This window comes from Mastacembelus armatus, chromosome 14 (assembly GCF_900324485.2).
Source record: "Mastacembelus armatus chromosome 14, fMasArm1.2, whole genome shotgun sequence".
Lineage (NCBI taxonomy): Eukaryota > Metazoa > Chordata > Actinopteri > Synbranchiformes > Mastacembelidae > Mastacembelus > Mastacembelus armatus.
Genome location: NC_046646.1, coordinates 13,018,290 through 13,033,549, shown reverse-complemented (window position 1 = coordinate 13,033,549; position 15,260 = coordinate 13,018,290). Strand labels below are relative to the sequence as shown.

The 15,260-nt window shown below is 41.8% G+C and overlaps 2 protein-coding genes across 3 annotated transcripts; both read right to left on the bottom strand.

Moving 5' to 3' along the window:
- Nucleotides 1–256: 256 nt before the first annotated feature.
- On the bottom strand, nt 257–4,510 carry tbl2 (transducin beta like 2). The gene is made up of 7 exons (XM_026328144.1): nt 4,309–4,510; nt 3,136–3,257; nt 2,622–2,806; nt 2,366–2,517; nt 2,081–2,207; nt 1,590–1,742; nt 257–1,121 (listed from the first exon to the last, which is right to left on the bottom strand). Exons 1-7 carry the CDS (start codon nt 4,433–4,435, stop codon nt 662–664), a joined length of 1,326 nt encoding a protein of 441 aa, XP_026183929.1. The 5' UTR covers nt 4,436–4,510; the 3' UTR covers nt 257–661.
- A 1,189-nt stretch (nt 4,511–5,699) lies between these two features.
- Nucleotides 5,700–14,447, bottom strand: pom121 (POM121 transmembrane nucleoporin). Of its 2 annotated transcripts, none has more exons than XM_026328141.1 (13): nt 13,853–14,447; nt 12,834–13,040; nt 12,250–12,399; nt 11,560–11,640; nt 11,305–11,476; nt 11,127–11,215; nt 10,962–11,041; nt 10,737–10,858; nt 10,547–10,646; nt 9,369–9,677; nt 7,752–9,200; nt 7,470–7,568; nt 5,700–7,134 (listed from the first exon to the last, which is right to left on the bottom strand). In XM_026328141.1, exons 1-13 carry the CDS (start codon nt 14,422–14,424, stop codon nt 7,034–7,036), a joined length of 3,531 nt encoding a protein of 1,176 aa, XP_026183926.1. In that variant the 5' UTR covers nt 14,425–14,447; the 3' UTR covers nt 5,700–7,033. The 2 variants fall into 2 exon arrangements, with proteins under 2 accessions (XP_026183926.1, XP_026183928.1); XM_026328143.1 differs by having other exon boundaries at nt 9,411–9,677.
- Nucleotides 14,448–15,260: the final 813 nt, after the last annotated feature.

Here is a 15,260-nt window from a genome sequence, read left to right as displayed (position 1 = left end):
GTTGTAATTCAAATGCAAGTTTATTATTTTACTCCAGGTTTACGCAGTTAGTATGAAGAGAAGTGTCTTATGATCTGGATGAACCAGATATTAGACTTTGTCCTTTAAGTGACAAAGGTTAGCTGTGTTTTAAATTTAAAGGGTCAGTTTACCAGAAAATAGTCACATAGTTTTAGCTTTTAGCTGCCCAGGAAATCTAGTCCAATAAATTTCAGATGCACAAACACACTAAAACAGCAGGACATGACAAACTGGATATATAACTTGTTAAATTTATGTAAAAGGTCAGAAATTTCCAATTTGCATTGTGTCGTACAAAACATTTGATGTGTTACAGCCTTAAAAGAAGGGGCAGCATTGGTACAGACATCCTAGGTGTGTCATTCAGCCTCTGCAAATACGTCGCTGAAGCTGCAGAAGGCACATGTAAGTAACCACAGCAGAGATCACACATTAAACACTACTGGGAACTGAACAGCAAATGTGAATTCAAACAGTTTTATCTTTCCATAAAAAGATATTCTTTATTAAAACTGCATGCAAATTCCATTATTCCCTGACCAGATTATTTAGTAGATGAGGGAGAGTTGAGGTTGCAAAAAAAGATTAGCAGTCAGAGTCAGACACTGTTATGATCAGGGTGTGATTTCTTGGGGCTCCTTCAGTCAACAGGAGCAGCCAGCACAGTGTCCAGGGCACTCTGGGCCTCTTTGATCTGCTGCTGCAGTCTCTGCTTCATGGCCTCGTTCTGTGCCTTCTTCAGCATGTCCTGCATGTCTCTGATGGCCGCCCGGTAGCCTGGGGCATTGTGAAACACTCGAATGGCCTTGTCGCCACTGCACACCAAGAAGCGTCCGTTAATGTCAAATCTAAGGTCGGTGATCTCCTTGCTGTGGACACCGTGCAGTTCCTCCTCCAGCTCACCACTGGCAGCATTATACATAGCTACGTTAGACCCATCGCTGACAGCTACCACCCGTCCATCTGGAGACAAGGCCACCAGGCTACCTTCAGATGATGCACAGGGGACTGTCTTCAGGAGGTAGGGATCCTGCTGTTTTTTGTACTCCACATCTGTGTTCCACAGCTTCCACGTACCGTCCTTGGACACAGTCACCATTCTGATAAATACAATGAATGAAAAGAACAATTATATGTCGGCGTCACACTGCAGAGGATGGCGGCTCTGTTAGATTAACTTGTCTTCACTGGTTGCAAAGATCCCAACAGAAACTTCACATATAACCCTCAGTAAAATCACAACACACTGTCTTTACTCTTTAGTTTTTAAATGCTCTTTTCCATGCTTTTAATGTAATTATATGCCTTGTAAAGCACTTTGAATTGCGTAGTGTATGAATGGTGCTATACAAATAAATTTGCCTTGCCTGGTTTTTGTATGATGTGTTCATTAAGAAGCTTAATGTTGCTGGTAGATATATTTTTCTACTCTGGAGAGACCCACATTAACAGATTCCCCTCATTTCTAGATGCAACACTAATTTGCTAAGCAGCTGCTTAACTATTAAGTCAGACCAGTGTGAGCCACAGCTTTGCCTCTGGACTATTACCAGAAAAGCCTTGATTACCTATGAGAGTCATTGGAAAAGGCGAATGCGTGAACTCCTGCGGAGTGGCCCTTCAGGTCAAATGCTCGTGCCACCTCTTTAAACTCTCCTGCCTTCCCGAAGCAAACTTCCCACACCTTCACATCAGGGGTGAAGCCGCATGATGCTACAAACCTGAGCACAGGGACAAACATCATCAGTCACACAGGACTTTGTCTCACAGTAACATTTTACCATGTTTTACCTAGACTACAGACTGCTCAATAAAATATACTCCAAGGACCTCAAATGATCGACTGTTGACATCTGAGTTACAGAGAGAAAACTGTACAGTGATTTAAAAACTATCTGTTTTCACATTTATAGTAAAGAACTTCTAATAAACAATGTCAAAAAGCCACAATAAATCAACTTTAATTCAGTGTTGTACGACCACGTAATATAAAAGCCTACAGGTGACTCCCTGTCTGATCTTTCAAGTGGAAGGTTTGCAGTGAGGGAGGGGGACTGACCTGCCACATGGGGAGATGGCAGCATAAGAATTGGTTATCTGGTTAGTGTTGATAGAGGCCAGTACCTCTCCTTTCAGGTCCCAGATGTGGATGGTGGTGTCGGTGGAGGCGCTCATGATGAACTTGCCTGCAGAGAACAAACAGAATTAACAACACATGTTTTAGACTGGTGGCAAACTAGAAGATCTGCAGTGAAACTACAGTCAACTTGAGACATGGACAGACAGGATTAAAAACTACAAATTCATAAATAACTGTATTTTGGGAGTTACATGTGCTCTGTACCTGTCTCTGCGATACCAATGTTGAGGATAAGGGCCTTATGTTTCTGTGGGAAGTCCTCAGCTGCAGCCTTAAAGCTCATAGTGCCATCATCCTTCTTGATCATTTTGAAGATTCGAATGGTATCTCCATTAGCCAACCAGGTGATAAATGCCCTGCAGTGAAAAGATGATGGTCAGTAAAAGAGTTTATCATGTTTCTGTAGACAATAAACAAAACAAACAAACAAACAAACAAAAAAAAACAGTCCAGTTCAGACCTGGAGTCTGGACTGAAGCGGACCAGTGTAGCATGATCCAACTCCACATTAGCTCGCAGATACTTGTGTTCCCGCTCTAAAAAGTCTTTGGTACTCCAAATCCGGACAGTACGGTCATCAGCGCAGGATGCCAGATACTTCCCGTTACTGCTAAAATCAAGGCATGTTACATTCCCACTGTGGCCCTGGAAAGTACATGGACACAAACACAGACAGAAACAGCTTCAGATAAAGAGTCTAATGCAAGGCCTAATTTTTTCCTATTGAAGATGTTATTCTTTAAAACTGACCACAAATACACTTGGTTTGATGTTTCTTCCAATTAACAAAAATAAATTCATTCAATTCAACAGCCTGTACTTAATGTTATTTTGATGGAAGTCCCCAAAGTTTCTAATATTGTGACATCATTTATATCAATGAGAGTAGATGAGATGTGATCTCTGCTGTGGTTTCTTACAGAACCTGTTTGGACCTCAGATATGGGTAGACAGAGGTGTGTGTTCCTGTTTACCTTCAGTGAGGCTGCCAACAGTGGGTGGCTGAAACTGTGCTGTGCAGCTTTATCCTTGCGAGTGCGCTGCTTCTCCTGCTTCTGTTTCTTGGATGCAGGGCCCTTCACATTACTGCCATCAGCTGAGAGACAGAGCCCAGACAGAACATTGCCACACATGATGCATCGTTGCCACTGACACTAACAAAAAGTATTCTGTCATAACAGCTTGGAAATGCTTCTTGCTATACAAATAAACTTGCCTTTCCTCGAAGCAGTAATGATGTAATAATAGTACAACTTAAAATTAATTTGCTAACAAAATGCATACAGCTCATTTCTGCAGGAAATCCTTGTGCTCTGTTAAATAAATTGACTTAAAGTAGCCGATGTCTTTATGTGGGTACTGTAATAGATTTCTACTACAGTCAGGGAAATCATAATGCAATTGTCACAAACCTTTTACAATAGTGACTAAAGGTCTGCCACTTTAAGCTGAATGATAGGCAAAAGTCTAATCTGTTATGGTAAGAATTTATGTAATATGTATCCAGTAAGTGCTGTTTTACACAAAAAATGTCAGAAAGAGATACTTTAATAGATGCACCTTTACTGCTCCTCTTCCATAGAAACAACTGATCATTTGTTCGTTTAGTGTTACCAAAGATTTAAAAAGACATAAAAAAAATTGGGTTCTACCCCTTGAAACTAAAAATATTCTCATTTACATATCCTAATGTAATTGTCATAAAAAAACAATCCAGATTCAGGGTGGAGGTGGTAATTCATGTGTATGGAATTAGCGAGATGTAGGTTATCTAATAAAAACTTTCGTAGTTCTGTTATGTCTGTCCATATTTACATAATGTCAATGTGACTTTTGACCAGAAAGAAAGCCATCGCCCCATTGGTCCGATAATGTAACATTTGACCAGAAACAAAGCCGTCGCTCCATTGGTCCGTCAACGTGACTTTTGCCGATTGGCCACCGAGAAGCGACAGTCGCTGAGAAGTTGATTCACTTCTTTTACTGGCTTCGCGAGTCCCGTGTTTGTGTGACCGAGCAATAAATGCCACAGACTCACTACTCTCCGTTAACAGTCACTATGAATTACTACAGTAAAAGGCCACTGTCCCTCCATACACACCCACCGTTTCACTGAGTTACGTTAGCTTAGCTAGTTCAGCTCTTACCGGCAAACTCTGCTGCGTGTTCTGTTTCCTCTCTTATTTCATCTTTTCTTCTTCCCACTGCTAATGCGACAAGAACAACCAATGCACCAAGCAACAATGTCAAAGCGACCAGAGCAGCTACCTCCATGTTGAAATCTTTCTGCCACGTATTTTTGCACCGATAACGTTTACACCTTGGCTACCAGGCAGTACTTTAGCGCTGCGCATGCGTCGGCATTTTCTTCGTTGTCTTTCATTATGGCAAACTGAGATAAGAGCCGCTAGCGCCCCCTAGAGGGCGGTGGTGCACCTCTTCTCCCACATATAGTTTTTTACGCTCTGAGGTGATTTAGACAACAGGTCTTGCACCAAAATCAGCAAAAAAGATTTAGCTGGATTATTATTATGATGGGATGAATCCACAGATGAATTTTTTTTTTCTGATATGCATCTTAGATTTGTAATGAAGTCACATTTAGATAATTAGAAGTTTATATGCTTACACTAAAATGTTTTGATTTGCTTTTCAGTGAATTTAGTTTCACTTTAATAACTGGCTATAGATCATTAAAAGCCTTCTTTCATGTACCCAACATCAGTCTGACCACTTTCAAGTGATAATATAAAACAGTGATTTAAGTGTGAAATTGCTAGAAACACAATGAGTAAAACAACATAAACATCAAGGTGCATGTTAATCTGTTGCTCCAGTTCATGGAGACTCTCCGACACGACCCTCTAATTTCAATACATGTAAATGAATGCATGTGCAAAACTAACAACTGTTTTACAGTTGGTATGCAGGTCAAATATTGTGTTGATTGTCTAGCTAATAGCTTAAAAAACAATATAGTCACACCCCTGTCACAGATTAACACAATAGTGGTATGAACACTTTGGATTTAAGCAACATTAATCAAATTTGAATCAAAAATTGACATAAAAAATAATGCCACCACATGACATATCTCCAATTTATTTTAAAAAAATGTCCCAAATTTGTCATCTTGTGACTTCAAAGCCAACAAACACCCCATCCATCTAGTAAACTTTCAAAAACGAATCTTGGATGCTTGGATATTGGCACTGAATCACAACTTTCCCAAAGGACAATTTTTAATGGAATTGTTCAAAAGATTTTTCTTTCTCTTTTGTTGAGTTTAATTAGCAACTGCATGTTGCATACATTGCATCATTTCCTGTTAGAATAAAGCAGTATTAAAAAGTAAAATCATGTCGATTTCTTGTATTCTAACTACAAAAAACAGCATACTGTATACAGATACTATGTAGTATAAAGTTAGCACACATCTAACCTCAACTAACAGTCACATCAACAGCCTCGTCACACAATTGCATGGAAGGAAACAAAACAAAACAAAAAAAAAAAACAAAAACAGGATGTTGTAAAGTTAAACGTGTTCTTGTTGAAACAAAGTCCAAAAATTCAGTTTTTATTAATTCAGAATCAACCATCAAAAACTGCATCATATACTGTTCACAACGGGTGCTTATTACCAAGAACAGATAAACTATTGTTGACTGCTGACATCAGTGGATTTGCTGTTGTGTTTGACATTTCCCAACTCATGGTGCAACTAACATAATATCTGTGACTGTCAAACACATTAACGTTTCCTATTCAACAGACCATATTTTCAATCAATCATATGTTCATTTAGTGTAACCTTTTATAGCAGTTATATTTCTGAAATGTGCTGCTTAATAAGGTATGTTTGTATTAACAGGAGATGAAGGTAAAATCTCACAGATTTGTTATTTTTCAGTGAATGAACAAGGATTCAGTGCCTGGGAGCAAAGAGGTAGTCTGGCACAAACACATCTCCAGATTTAAATATGAGATCACAGATTGATTTCACAGGCATGAAGTTGAATAATTGGCTTTGGTTTGTCAGCACAAGTCAAGAGTAGTCATCCTAATCATATACAGACCTGCTAATTAAATCAGAGTTGGCAATCACTGTTAAAAAAGAAAGAAAGAAAGAAAAAAAAAAAAAAGGCGGTACACAGGAGGAATGCTTGCTATGACAAACAATATGAAACAACACAAGGCTCAGCACTAACTACATTAAGACTAAGTTGCCCTTAAGTGCAGATACACATCATTCATTAACAACATCAGAAAGCCAATTAAAAAAATAATTTAAAATGCATCTTTACATTTAGACTGCAGCGTTGTGTACCTTGTCTGAATCAACTGTGCATCTGACCCTGCTCAGACTCATTCAGAGAATGTATTCAAATACTCGAGAACATACAAACCAGTGAGCGCCTCACGTAAAAAAATAAATGTTTGAGCCGAGGCTCCATGTCCTTGCCTGACTCAACTTTCTCCTTAAGACAAACCAATGGGAGTGTCCACATACTCGGGAAAAAAAACAAACAAACAAACTTTGGATATGCTTGTGTTCAGAATCAAACTGTCAATTCAACTGTCTTTTCTCACTCTTCAAGTATAGTACAATGTTCTGGATTCTGTCTCCTTGTTGCTACGGTCCCTCACTGGGTCATGAGGCAGCGTGAACTCTGCAAGCTGGTGTGCTCTTTCTAACTCCACACAATATTTCAGGGCAACACAACCCACAACAGGGGGGCGATGAAGCAAAGGGCAAGGTGGCGGCCTGGTTGGGCGATGTTGGGCTTAGAAGAGCGTGATGTTAGCCAGATTAGCCACAGCAGCAACAGCTGATATCCAGGGAAAGCAGTGATGGACACGTGTAACAGGTTACTTCTTCCTGTTGTGTTGCCGCCGTGCCTGTAGCCTCTGGCGTGCTCCAGATGGCTTTGATCCAGCTCCGATAGAGAAGGAGGGAGTTGCTGGAGACCCTGATAATAAAGCAGACAGCACGTGTTAAGATGTAATTTCTGAGGTCTAGCAACTCTGGTTTCCAAGTGATTCACCGCAAATGACTTAATTATTTTATTTATTTACGCACACAAAAATATTGACTTACTCTTTTTGGTCAGTGGATCAAACTCAGATAAAATAGTGAGTCTACAAGAGTCTACAGCTGTCTAACTGTTAATCTGATACTTATCAACACCTTATATCTTGGTATGCAGTGCTGAAGAAAAGCAGTTGATTGAATTAGTTGTGGTTGCTGAGGGCTTATTTGGGTGCATGTTCCCCCATCCTATTAAGCATAGCAATGAAAACCTACCAAAAGGAACAGCATTGAAGCCCTGGACTGGAGTTCCAGGACTTCCAAAGGGAATAGGACCCGTAGCAACACCCTGGCCAAAGGATGGTGTCGACGTCCCTGCAGAGAAAGAGATATGATCTTTGTATTAACCCAAACGAACAAAAAAAGCTAATCCAGTGACTTCTACTGGGGCAGAAACAAAATCTAGACCAGTTCTTGAAACAAATAATCTCACACTAAAACCCTCTGGAGCTGGGATGAAAAATATAAGCCAAAACAAAAGTTGTCTTAACTCCTCACCAAAAACTGGTTTGTCTGTAGCAGCAGCCCCAAAGTTAAAGTTTCCCATCTGTGGTGCGGGATTATTGGATACCGGTGTTCCAAACTGAGGGCATGGCATACCAGCACCAAAGTTAAATCCACTGGGTGCTGGCTGTACTGGACCAGAGGGAGCTGGCTGAGCAGCAGCACTGCCAAATGTAAAGGTTGCTGAGGAGGAGCTCTGAGTCTGAGATGCTGCACCAAAGCTTGGCACAGCTGAGTGTGTAGTTGAAGGAGTGGTGGTGCCACCAAAAGCAAAGCCCGTAGAACTGGCTCCAAATGTTGGTTTAGCTGGGGTCCCAAACGTGGTTGCTGTGGTGCCAGCAGCTGCCCCGAAAGCGAAAGGAGCTGAGGCGGGTTGAGACGCAGGTGTGGACGATGTTCCGCTATTTCCAAAGCTGAAGGGTTTTGGTGGTGCTGCTGAGGAACTGAAGTTTGACTGCACTCCTGGTGCTTCGAATGACGACTTTCCAAAGATGAAAGTGGACTGTGTGGTACTGGCAGCAGAGGTGGGGGTGGTGTTAGACATGGTAAAGCCTCCAAACGAACCTGTGGTTGTGTTCTGGCTGGGTGCTACCTGGTCAAAGGCGAACACTTTCTGGTTAGCATCCTGAGGGTCTTTCTGTGCGACGCCAAATATGAAGGCGCTGTTGCTGGAGGCTGTGGTAGAAGGAACCACAGCAGCTGCAGCAGTGGTGGTAGCAGCTCTAAACTGAAATGTGCTTCCTTTATTAGGGGCCTGTGCTGAGGTTGAGCTGGAACTTGTTGTGGATGGTGTGGACCAGTTTCCAAAAAGGGATTTCACAGCTGGCTGCGTGGTGGTGATGGAGCTGGTAGAGGCTGTTACTGCGTTGGTCAAGCCAGGAAACACAGATGGGGCAGCTGTGGTGCTGTTCATGGATCTGCCAAACACTGATGTACTACTACTAGAAGAAACTGCAGAGGCTGTGGTGTTGGTGGTTGTGGTGAAAGGTGGAGGCGGTCCAAAGCCTGTGCCTGTAGTGGCAACTCCAAAGATGGGCTTGAAATTATGGACAGCAGGCTTGCTCTCTGGAGCTGATGTAGCTGAAGAGGTGGTAGTAACAGCAAAGATGGGTTTGAACCCTGAAGCTAGTAGAGGGTTTGGGTTACTGACCACACTGGAGCTGCTGGCTGGGACAGAAGGAGTAGTGGTGGGGTTGGAGGCTGTTGAAGCAGAGGGGGTGCTGACCTGGCTGGTCAGGCCAAACAGACCTACTCCTGCTAAAGGTGGGGTGCTGTTGGAAGCAGTGGAGACCTGACTCAGGATCTGAGCAAAGGCAGAGGACTGTTCCACACCAGCAGAGGAGGACTGAGACTGGGAGGCAGGGGCGAGCTTTGGGGCATCCACTGCAGTCAGTGCCTTCCCGCTTAAGCCACTGGGCTGTACCGGTGTGGTTGATGAAGACACTAAAGGTGCAATCAACCAAGAAAAAAAACATCAGAATCAAGTATTTAACTGCCTAATGTATGATAATAAATAGGACTACATTACTACATTGTCGAGCTTCAGTTTTCGAAAATAGGGTAAATTTCAAATCATGAAAAATCTGGGTAAAATTGGGATTTTAAAAATACCATGACCAGCTAGTGGAAACACGCTCAGTTTGGTGATGGCACCTGTAGTTTTGCTGACAGAAGATGTGGAACTAGGAGTGATGGTTTTCATCTTCAGAGCCTCCAGCAGTGGGCTGGAGGCAGCAGGGGCTGTGTTGACACTGCTGCCTGGGCTAGGATCCAGGTTGATGACTGGGGGGGCAGAGCTGGAGGTTGTAGGCAGAGGTGCTGCCAAAAGGCTGCTCAGGGTGGTGGTGGAGGTGGAAGAGCTACTAAAAGAAGCAGACTGAGTCGATGTGGTGACTGAGGGAGAAACAGGCTTCTCTGGCTCTGTAGGTAAACAAAGACAAATTAATAGTAGAGGGGTCAGAAGCAGAGATGCACTGATTGCAATTTTCTTGGCTGATTCAAATTTTTCAGTAAGTGTGACCTGCAGAGTCCAATTTTTTTTTTTAAAGAACTGTAATGGCTTGAAATTGGAAAGACAAAAATCAGCTGATTTCGATCCCTGGCTGGTCAATCGGTGCATCTCTAGTCAGAAGACAGGTTGGGAGACTTAGAACGTTAACAGCCATAGAGGACTGGTCAGCCTAAAAAGTCTAGACGCACCAGCCAAAGAGAACTCATATTAAACGCCTTTGAACCAAACAGAAATGCACTGTTAATAACTTATTGGGAGAATACAGCTAAGATTAAACTGGCAATGTTCAGTACACGTTGGATCGGGCTGGCAGGCTCACACTTGCTCTGACAGGTCTGAAGCTGACACTGCCTGTGAAATTTACATTCTCAGCTCTGACTGGGAAATTATTTTCTGCTGTTGATGCTTTCTCTGTCACATGTACTTCATTTTCTCAAGCAATGTGTTTCCATGTCCCAGGTTACTATTAAACTGTTAAACCCAAAGCACTTTCATTTAGTTAAGCTCGAGAAGAAAACAATTGTGGTTCTGTTTCTTGAACAAAACAACGAGCATGATTTGTTGTTTTAAGGTTGTTCCATTAAAACACATTTGCACAAAAGTGAACATTTGATTTGATTTTTGAGTCGAGGTAGGCAAAGACAGGAAATTATTTCAACAATAAATTGCTGCCCGTCAGTCCTATTCCTTTTGAGTGAGTATATGTCACAGTAGAGTATGAACTAGAGTTCACAAGTCAAGAGTTAAATATTTTTTACCCATAGGTGCTTCTACTCACCTGGTGTCTCCAGGACTTTCTGGATCTTGCTGATGGCAGCCTTCTTCTCTTCATCCAGGTCTTTCACTGTGATGATGTAGCCCAGCTCAGGAGGTGGGGGCTGCAATCAACAACCACAAAAATGAAACAGACATCTAGGGCCACTGTAACATGACTAAAGTCTGAGAATGTAGCATGAGAATGTCCTTACTAGAGAGATGTGATCGTCCCGGTAGCTGGACACCAGCTGGATCTTCCGTTTTCTCTTCCCACCACTACCAGACAAGTCTGTTGAGGTAGTGACAGGCACCTTGGGGACTGGAGTCAGTTTGGCTGAAACATCATCATTATATAATGAACAGTAAATCTCAAACCTTACGTTTAAGTAACTAAATGACAAATCGCAGTCCTTAGGACTTCTTTAGATGGGACTTACATGCAACGGGTGCCTTGTCGGAGGCTGTCTGTTCTGACCTGACTGAGGATGCTGAGCTGGGAGACTGTACATCGTCCTCTCTGGCAATGAAACCACGAGTTGCAAACTGTAAAATTTGTTTAAATGTGTAGGAGGAGACTGGGAAAAAAATTAGCAGACATGTACCTGGCTCTTTTGTTGGCTCCTTCTGGAGTCTGAGAGCGAGATGATCCGGGACTGGACAAAGGGGAGCTGGGTGCTGACGGTTTCTTCCACTGTGAAGGTGAACATGATGATAAAGCTTAACAACTTCACAGGTTCTCTGCAGGGTCACATGTACTATAATGCAGCAGGTAAGAGTTACCTGGGTGAGACCTATTGAAGAGCTGTAGGAGCTATGAATAGGGTTTCTTCTGGTGCCTGGGGTTCCTCTGGGGGCATGAACCCCACTGCCAGAGCTGATGGAGGAGGTGCGAGACCTCTTCATGACAGCCTCCTCCGCCAGTGAGGTCAACCCTCTTTTCAGGCTTCCAGGTCTGGAGAAAGGAAGGAAAATATTCATAGGGGCTTCAGTAGCAGCTGGTAGGAACCAAAGTCAAGATCTGAAGGTTTAACTCACTTAGGAACCAGCTGTGATGGTGTTCCATTGGGCAAAAAAGATTCAAAAGCAGAGTGGGCGCTTCCCCCGCTGTCGTTACGCCTTTAAAAAAAAACAAAACAAAAAAAAAGTTAAAAATATCGTTTAAAAGAAAAAATAAATAAAGATAAACAAACTGATCATTTACCATCTCAGCATTTTTTGATGAATCAGAATATAGAAAGGTGGAAATGGGGAATTCACATGGAGCATGAACACAGCAGTGAAGCTCAAATGTAGTACTGGAAAGTACGTTTGAACTCTAAAATCAACCAGTAAAAATTGGTCGGGTATATATATATATATATATATATATATATATATATAGTAAGTACAGATTAAAAAAATGCTAAGAAGGTAAAGGACAGGTTTCATGTTTTTTTGGCAATAGATATTTTTGCTTCTATTATATTAAGACAGTTAATTCACTTAAAATTGATAACCATTGTGTTGTAATAAATTTTGTTCAGGCTTTACTGGTGCAAAAGCTGGCATTCTCTCTCTTCTATCTGACCTGTGTATCTTCTAACCTGCAGAGGTGGTAAAAGCTAAAACACCTTTACTGACAAGTGTGATTCTGGCCTGTGGTCTTTTGGCCTACTCTTACATGGCACGGAAAGCAGGAGGTCAAACATGGCGAGAGAAGTGCATCTTTACAAACACATAATATACCTTCTTTTGCTTTTTTGCTCAGCTGTGAAACTCTTGTCTTCATCCTCCACTGGTCTCTTACAGCTTTCCTTCAACACTCTGAGGACACTTTCTCTGGAGCAGGGGTCCACAGGGGCCCTGGCAAGCCCTGCACAACTCTGATGGTCCAAACTAAGTTAAAAAAGGAGACAGTAAAGCTCTGGTCAGTGTTAACATTCAAACACCAAAAATATACTCATCGCACGACTTATGACAAAATATTACAAACAAGAGCCAAAGTAATCTGTGGCATCAATAATCACACTAGTGGCAAAAAACAATTATTTTCATTATAAACTAATCCATGAATTTCACTGATTAATTAACTCTCTAGTCAGAAAATAGTGAACACATTTTCCAAAACCTTAAATGCTATCTGTCCAACAGTCTATAACACAGAGATATCTATTTCACAATGATAAACAGAAAGGCAGCAAGAAGCTGAAATAATAATATATAGTAATGTTATTTATACTGTGCATGGTTTATTCCGAGATAATAAACAAAGTAAGAAAAACACTGGTATGATGATAGAAGATGGTAAGTGTTCGTGTGAACGTATTCACCTAGGGCTGCTGTGGTCAGGCCTGGCGATCTTGACGGTGACAGGGCTGAGGGCAGCCGGTGAGTTACGGGGGCTGAGGATGTTTTTCTTCCTGAAACCATCCCACCTGACAGGAGGCAGGACTCCCACCAACGAGGCACCAGGCTGCTGCAGTGGGTAGTGACGCTGTGGGGTGATAGTGAACCTGCCCACCGTGCCCGGAGGTTCCCTGCAAGGAAAAAAAACAAAACAATAAGGGTACGTTTATAAATACACAGCAAGGAGCTATACATACTATCCACATCATACAGACTGATTGATGACTTCAACCCCCCCCATATTACTTGTCAATTTAGTCGCAAAACTTTTAAAACCAGCAGCTGGCTGCATCGTAAAACATTGTTGTGATCACACTCATGTCTACAGTCTGCCAGGGATAGTTAAATGTTTTCCTGGGTAGAGCCAACACCTAAATGTAATATTTCCATGGTGCATTGCTCTGCTAAAAATACACTGGTTTCAACCTGGGTAAACATTTTATCGGTCTGAGAGATACAGATACATTTATCAACACTAATAAAAGCTAGCAGTATATATTCAGGATGAATAATTTTGTTTTGTTATTCATACCTATCTCTTGAAAAAAAAAAAGTCAACTGTTCATAGGATTAAACATCCTACATCTGAGTTCCTATCGTCTAATCCTGTCACCTGTCTGGATACCTCTCCTTCTCATTCAGGGATAGATCTTTGTAAACTCCAGGGACAACACGAAATGAGTCTATGATTTTATTGTCGTTATGCTGGATTTTAAATGTTGTCAAGAAACCAAACGAAAAGCAAACAGAGGATGATGTTTCCCATTTCTGACACATCACCTGAAGCTAAATATCCAGTCAGTGTTACAATTCACACTTTGACAATGGGACATTTCGAAGTTATCCCCAGGAGCAATTCAAATGGAGATTACAGATTTTTTACAAATAAAAAAGGGAATTTCGAGACAACTTTCAGAGCGCTGACTTTTCATTATGAACATACCCAGCAAACGACAGCCTCCTGTTTGGGGTATAGACCGCATTGTTGGGTCTGGACAGCTTCTCCCGCAGTTGTTCTCGGGGATTTCTCCCTGCTCTCGGCCTCTCGAAGTCGGTGACGGGACTTTCGGGTTTCCCGATGTAACTCCCCATGAGAAAGTCCCGAGGGCTAAAAAGAAACGAGTCTGTTGTCAAGGCTTCCCTCCGATAAATCCCAGTCTCGCCGAGCCTTTGTCTGAAATGTCCGTCTGATTCCCGGAGCTCTCCTCTGTTGTTGCTGCTCTTCGGTTTCCCCCGGGCTGCAACCGACACGCCGGTCAACCCCCAGCCCAACAACCAGCGTCGCAACACGGCTGGAACGTTCAATTCAGCTCGTGGATTTAGGCCTAACCTGGCGGGAAACGGTTCTCCGCTGTAACAGTAAGAGACAACACAAAAAGCTGCAACAATTAAAGTCACATAAAGAAAAGTAGGAATATAATAAAACACAAGACTAACTAGGCCTAAAGCAGAGAGAAAAACTAAATGTTTCTCTCTAGGTGACATGGCGGCAACGCGCCGCCGGAGGACTTGCATATCCCATCATGCTACTCTTCTGACGCCGCGTCTTCTTCTTTGGATTTTAGGGTGTGCACATTTGACGTTTGGTTACATCATCAGCGCCACCAAGCGGGCTGGTGTTAGTGTTACTTTTCTCGCCAAACGGAGGCAGGAAATACAGATTTTTAAAAAATAAAATAAATAAAATCAGGTGGAAGTCCACACTTATCTATTACACGTAGCCTCAGTTTTTCATTCAACCAGTAAAAGTCGACATAAGACATTTAATTTGGCTTTGAGCTCTGTGATTTTATGTCTTTATGCACCAAATGCTCTGAAAAAGGCTTGAATGATGAAAATAATTGTTGCTTGCAGCTCTGAATTCATTTAGACATTACACACTTGTACAATAAAGCAGACTGTAAAAATAGTATGTTTTACATTACAGTAATAAAAAAATGCCTTTCTTTAAACATATTAAATACATTAAAACATACTGCCAGCTACTATTAAATTGGAAAGGCATTAACTGTAAACAAAATTCACTTTAATGTCCTGACAACTGTCCAAATGTAAAATAATTTTTATTCATTTCTATTCACTGATCTACTGAAAAGCTTATTACAAAACATATACTTGTATAAAGCATACATTAATATTGATATACAGCTACAGCTGGAATCTCTGTTGGAGTCATGTTTGATCAGATTAAATGGTGCAGAGTGAGGAGCTGCCCAGCTGTTTATTTCCTCCCTGTCATTCACATAGCAAATACTGACAATGATCACTCCACAGCACTTCGTGTGGCCGTGACAGCTCTGTCAGTGGTACACCACTTTAATTGTCATCACATAAGCATTTGATGCATTTTG

What these genes read in the sequence shown, in the direction of transcription:
- pom121 (XM_026328141.1), bottom strand. Translation starts at nt 14,424, where the DNA reads ATGCAAGTCCTCCGGCGGCGCGTTGCCGCCATGTCACCTAGAGAGAAA. An exon ending in CCTGACCACAGCAGCCCTAG is followed by an intron (nt 12,400 to 12,833) that starts GTGAATACGTTC and finishes TTTTTAACTTAG; the next exon opens with TTTGGACCATCAGAGTTGTG. An exon ending in GGAGCCAACAAAAGAGCCAG is followed by an intron (nt 11,042 to 11,126) that starts GTACATGTCTGC and finishes TTTCATTGCCAG; the next exon opens with AGAGGACGATGTACAGTCTC.
- tbl2 (XM_026328144.1), bottom strand. Translation starts at nt 4,435, where the DNA reads ATGGAGGTAGCTGCTCTGGTCGCTTTGACATTGTTGCTTGGTGCATTG. An exon ending in ACACGCAGCAGAGTTTGCCG is followed by an intron (nt 3,258 to 4,308) that starts GTAAGAGCTGAA and finishes TCTGTCTCTCAG; the next exon opens with CTGATGGCAGTAATGTGAAG. An exon ending in TGTTGGCAGCCTCACTGAAG is followed by an intron (nt 2,807 to 3,135) that starts GTAAACAGGAAC and finishes TGTACTTTCCAG; the next exon opens with GGCCACAGTGGGAATGTAAC.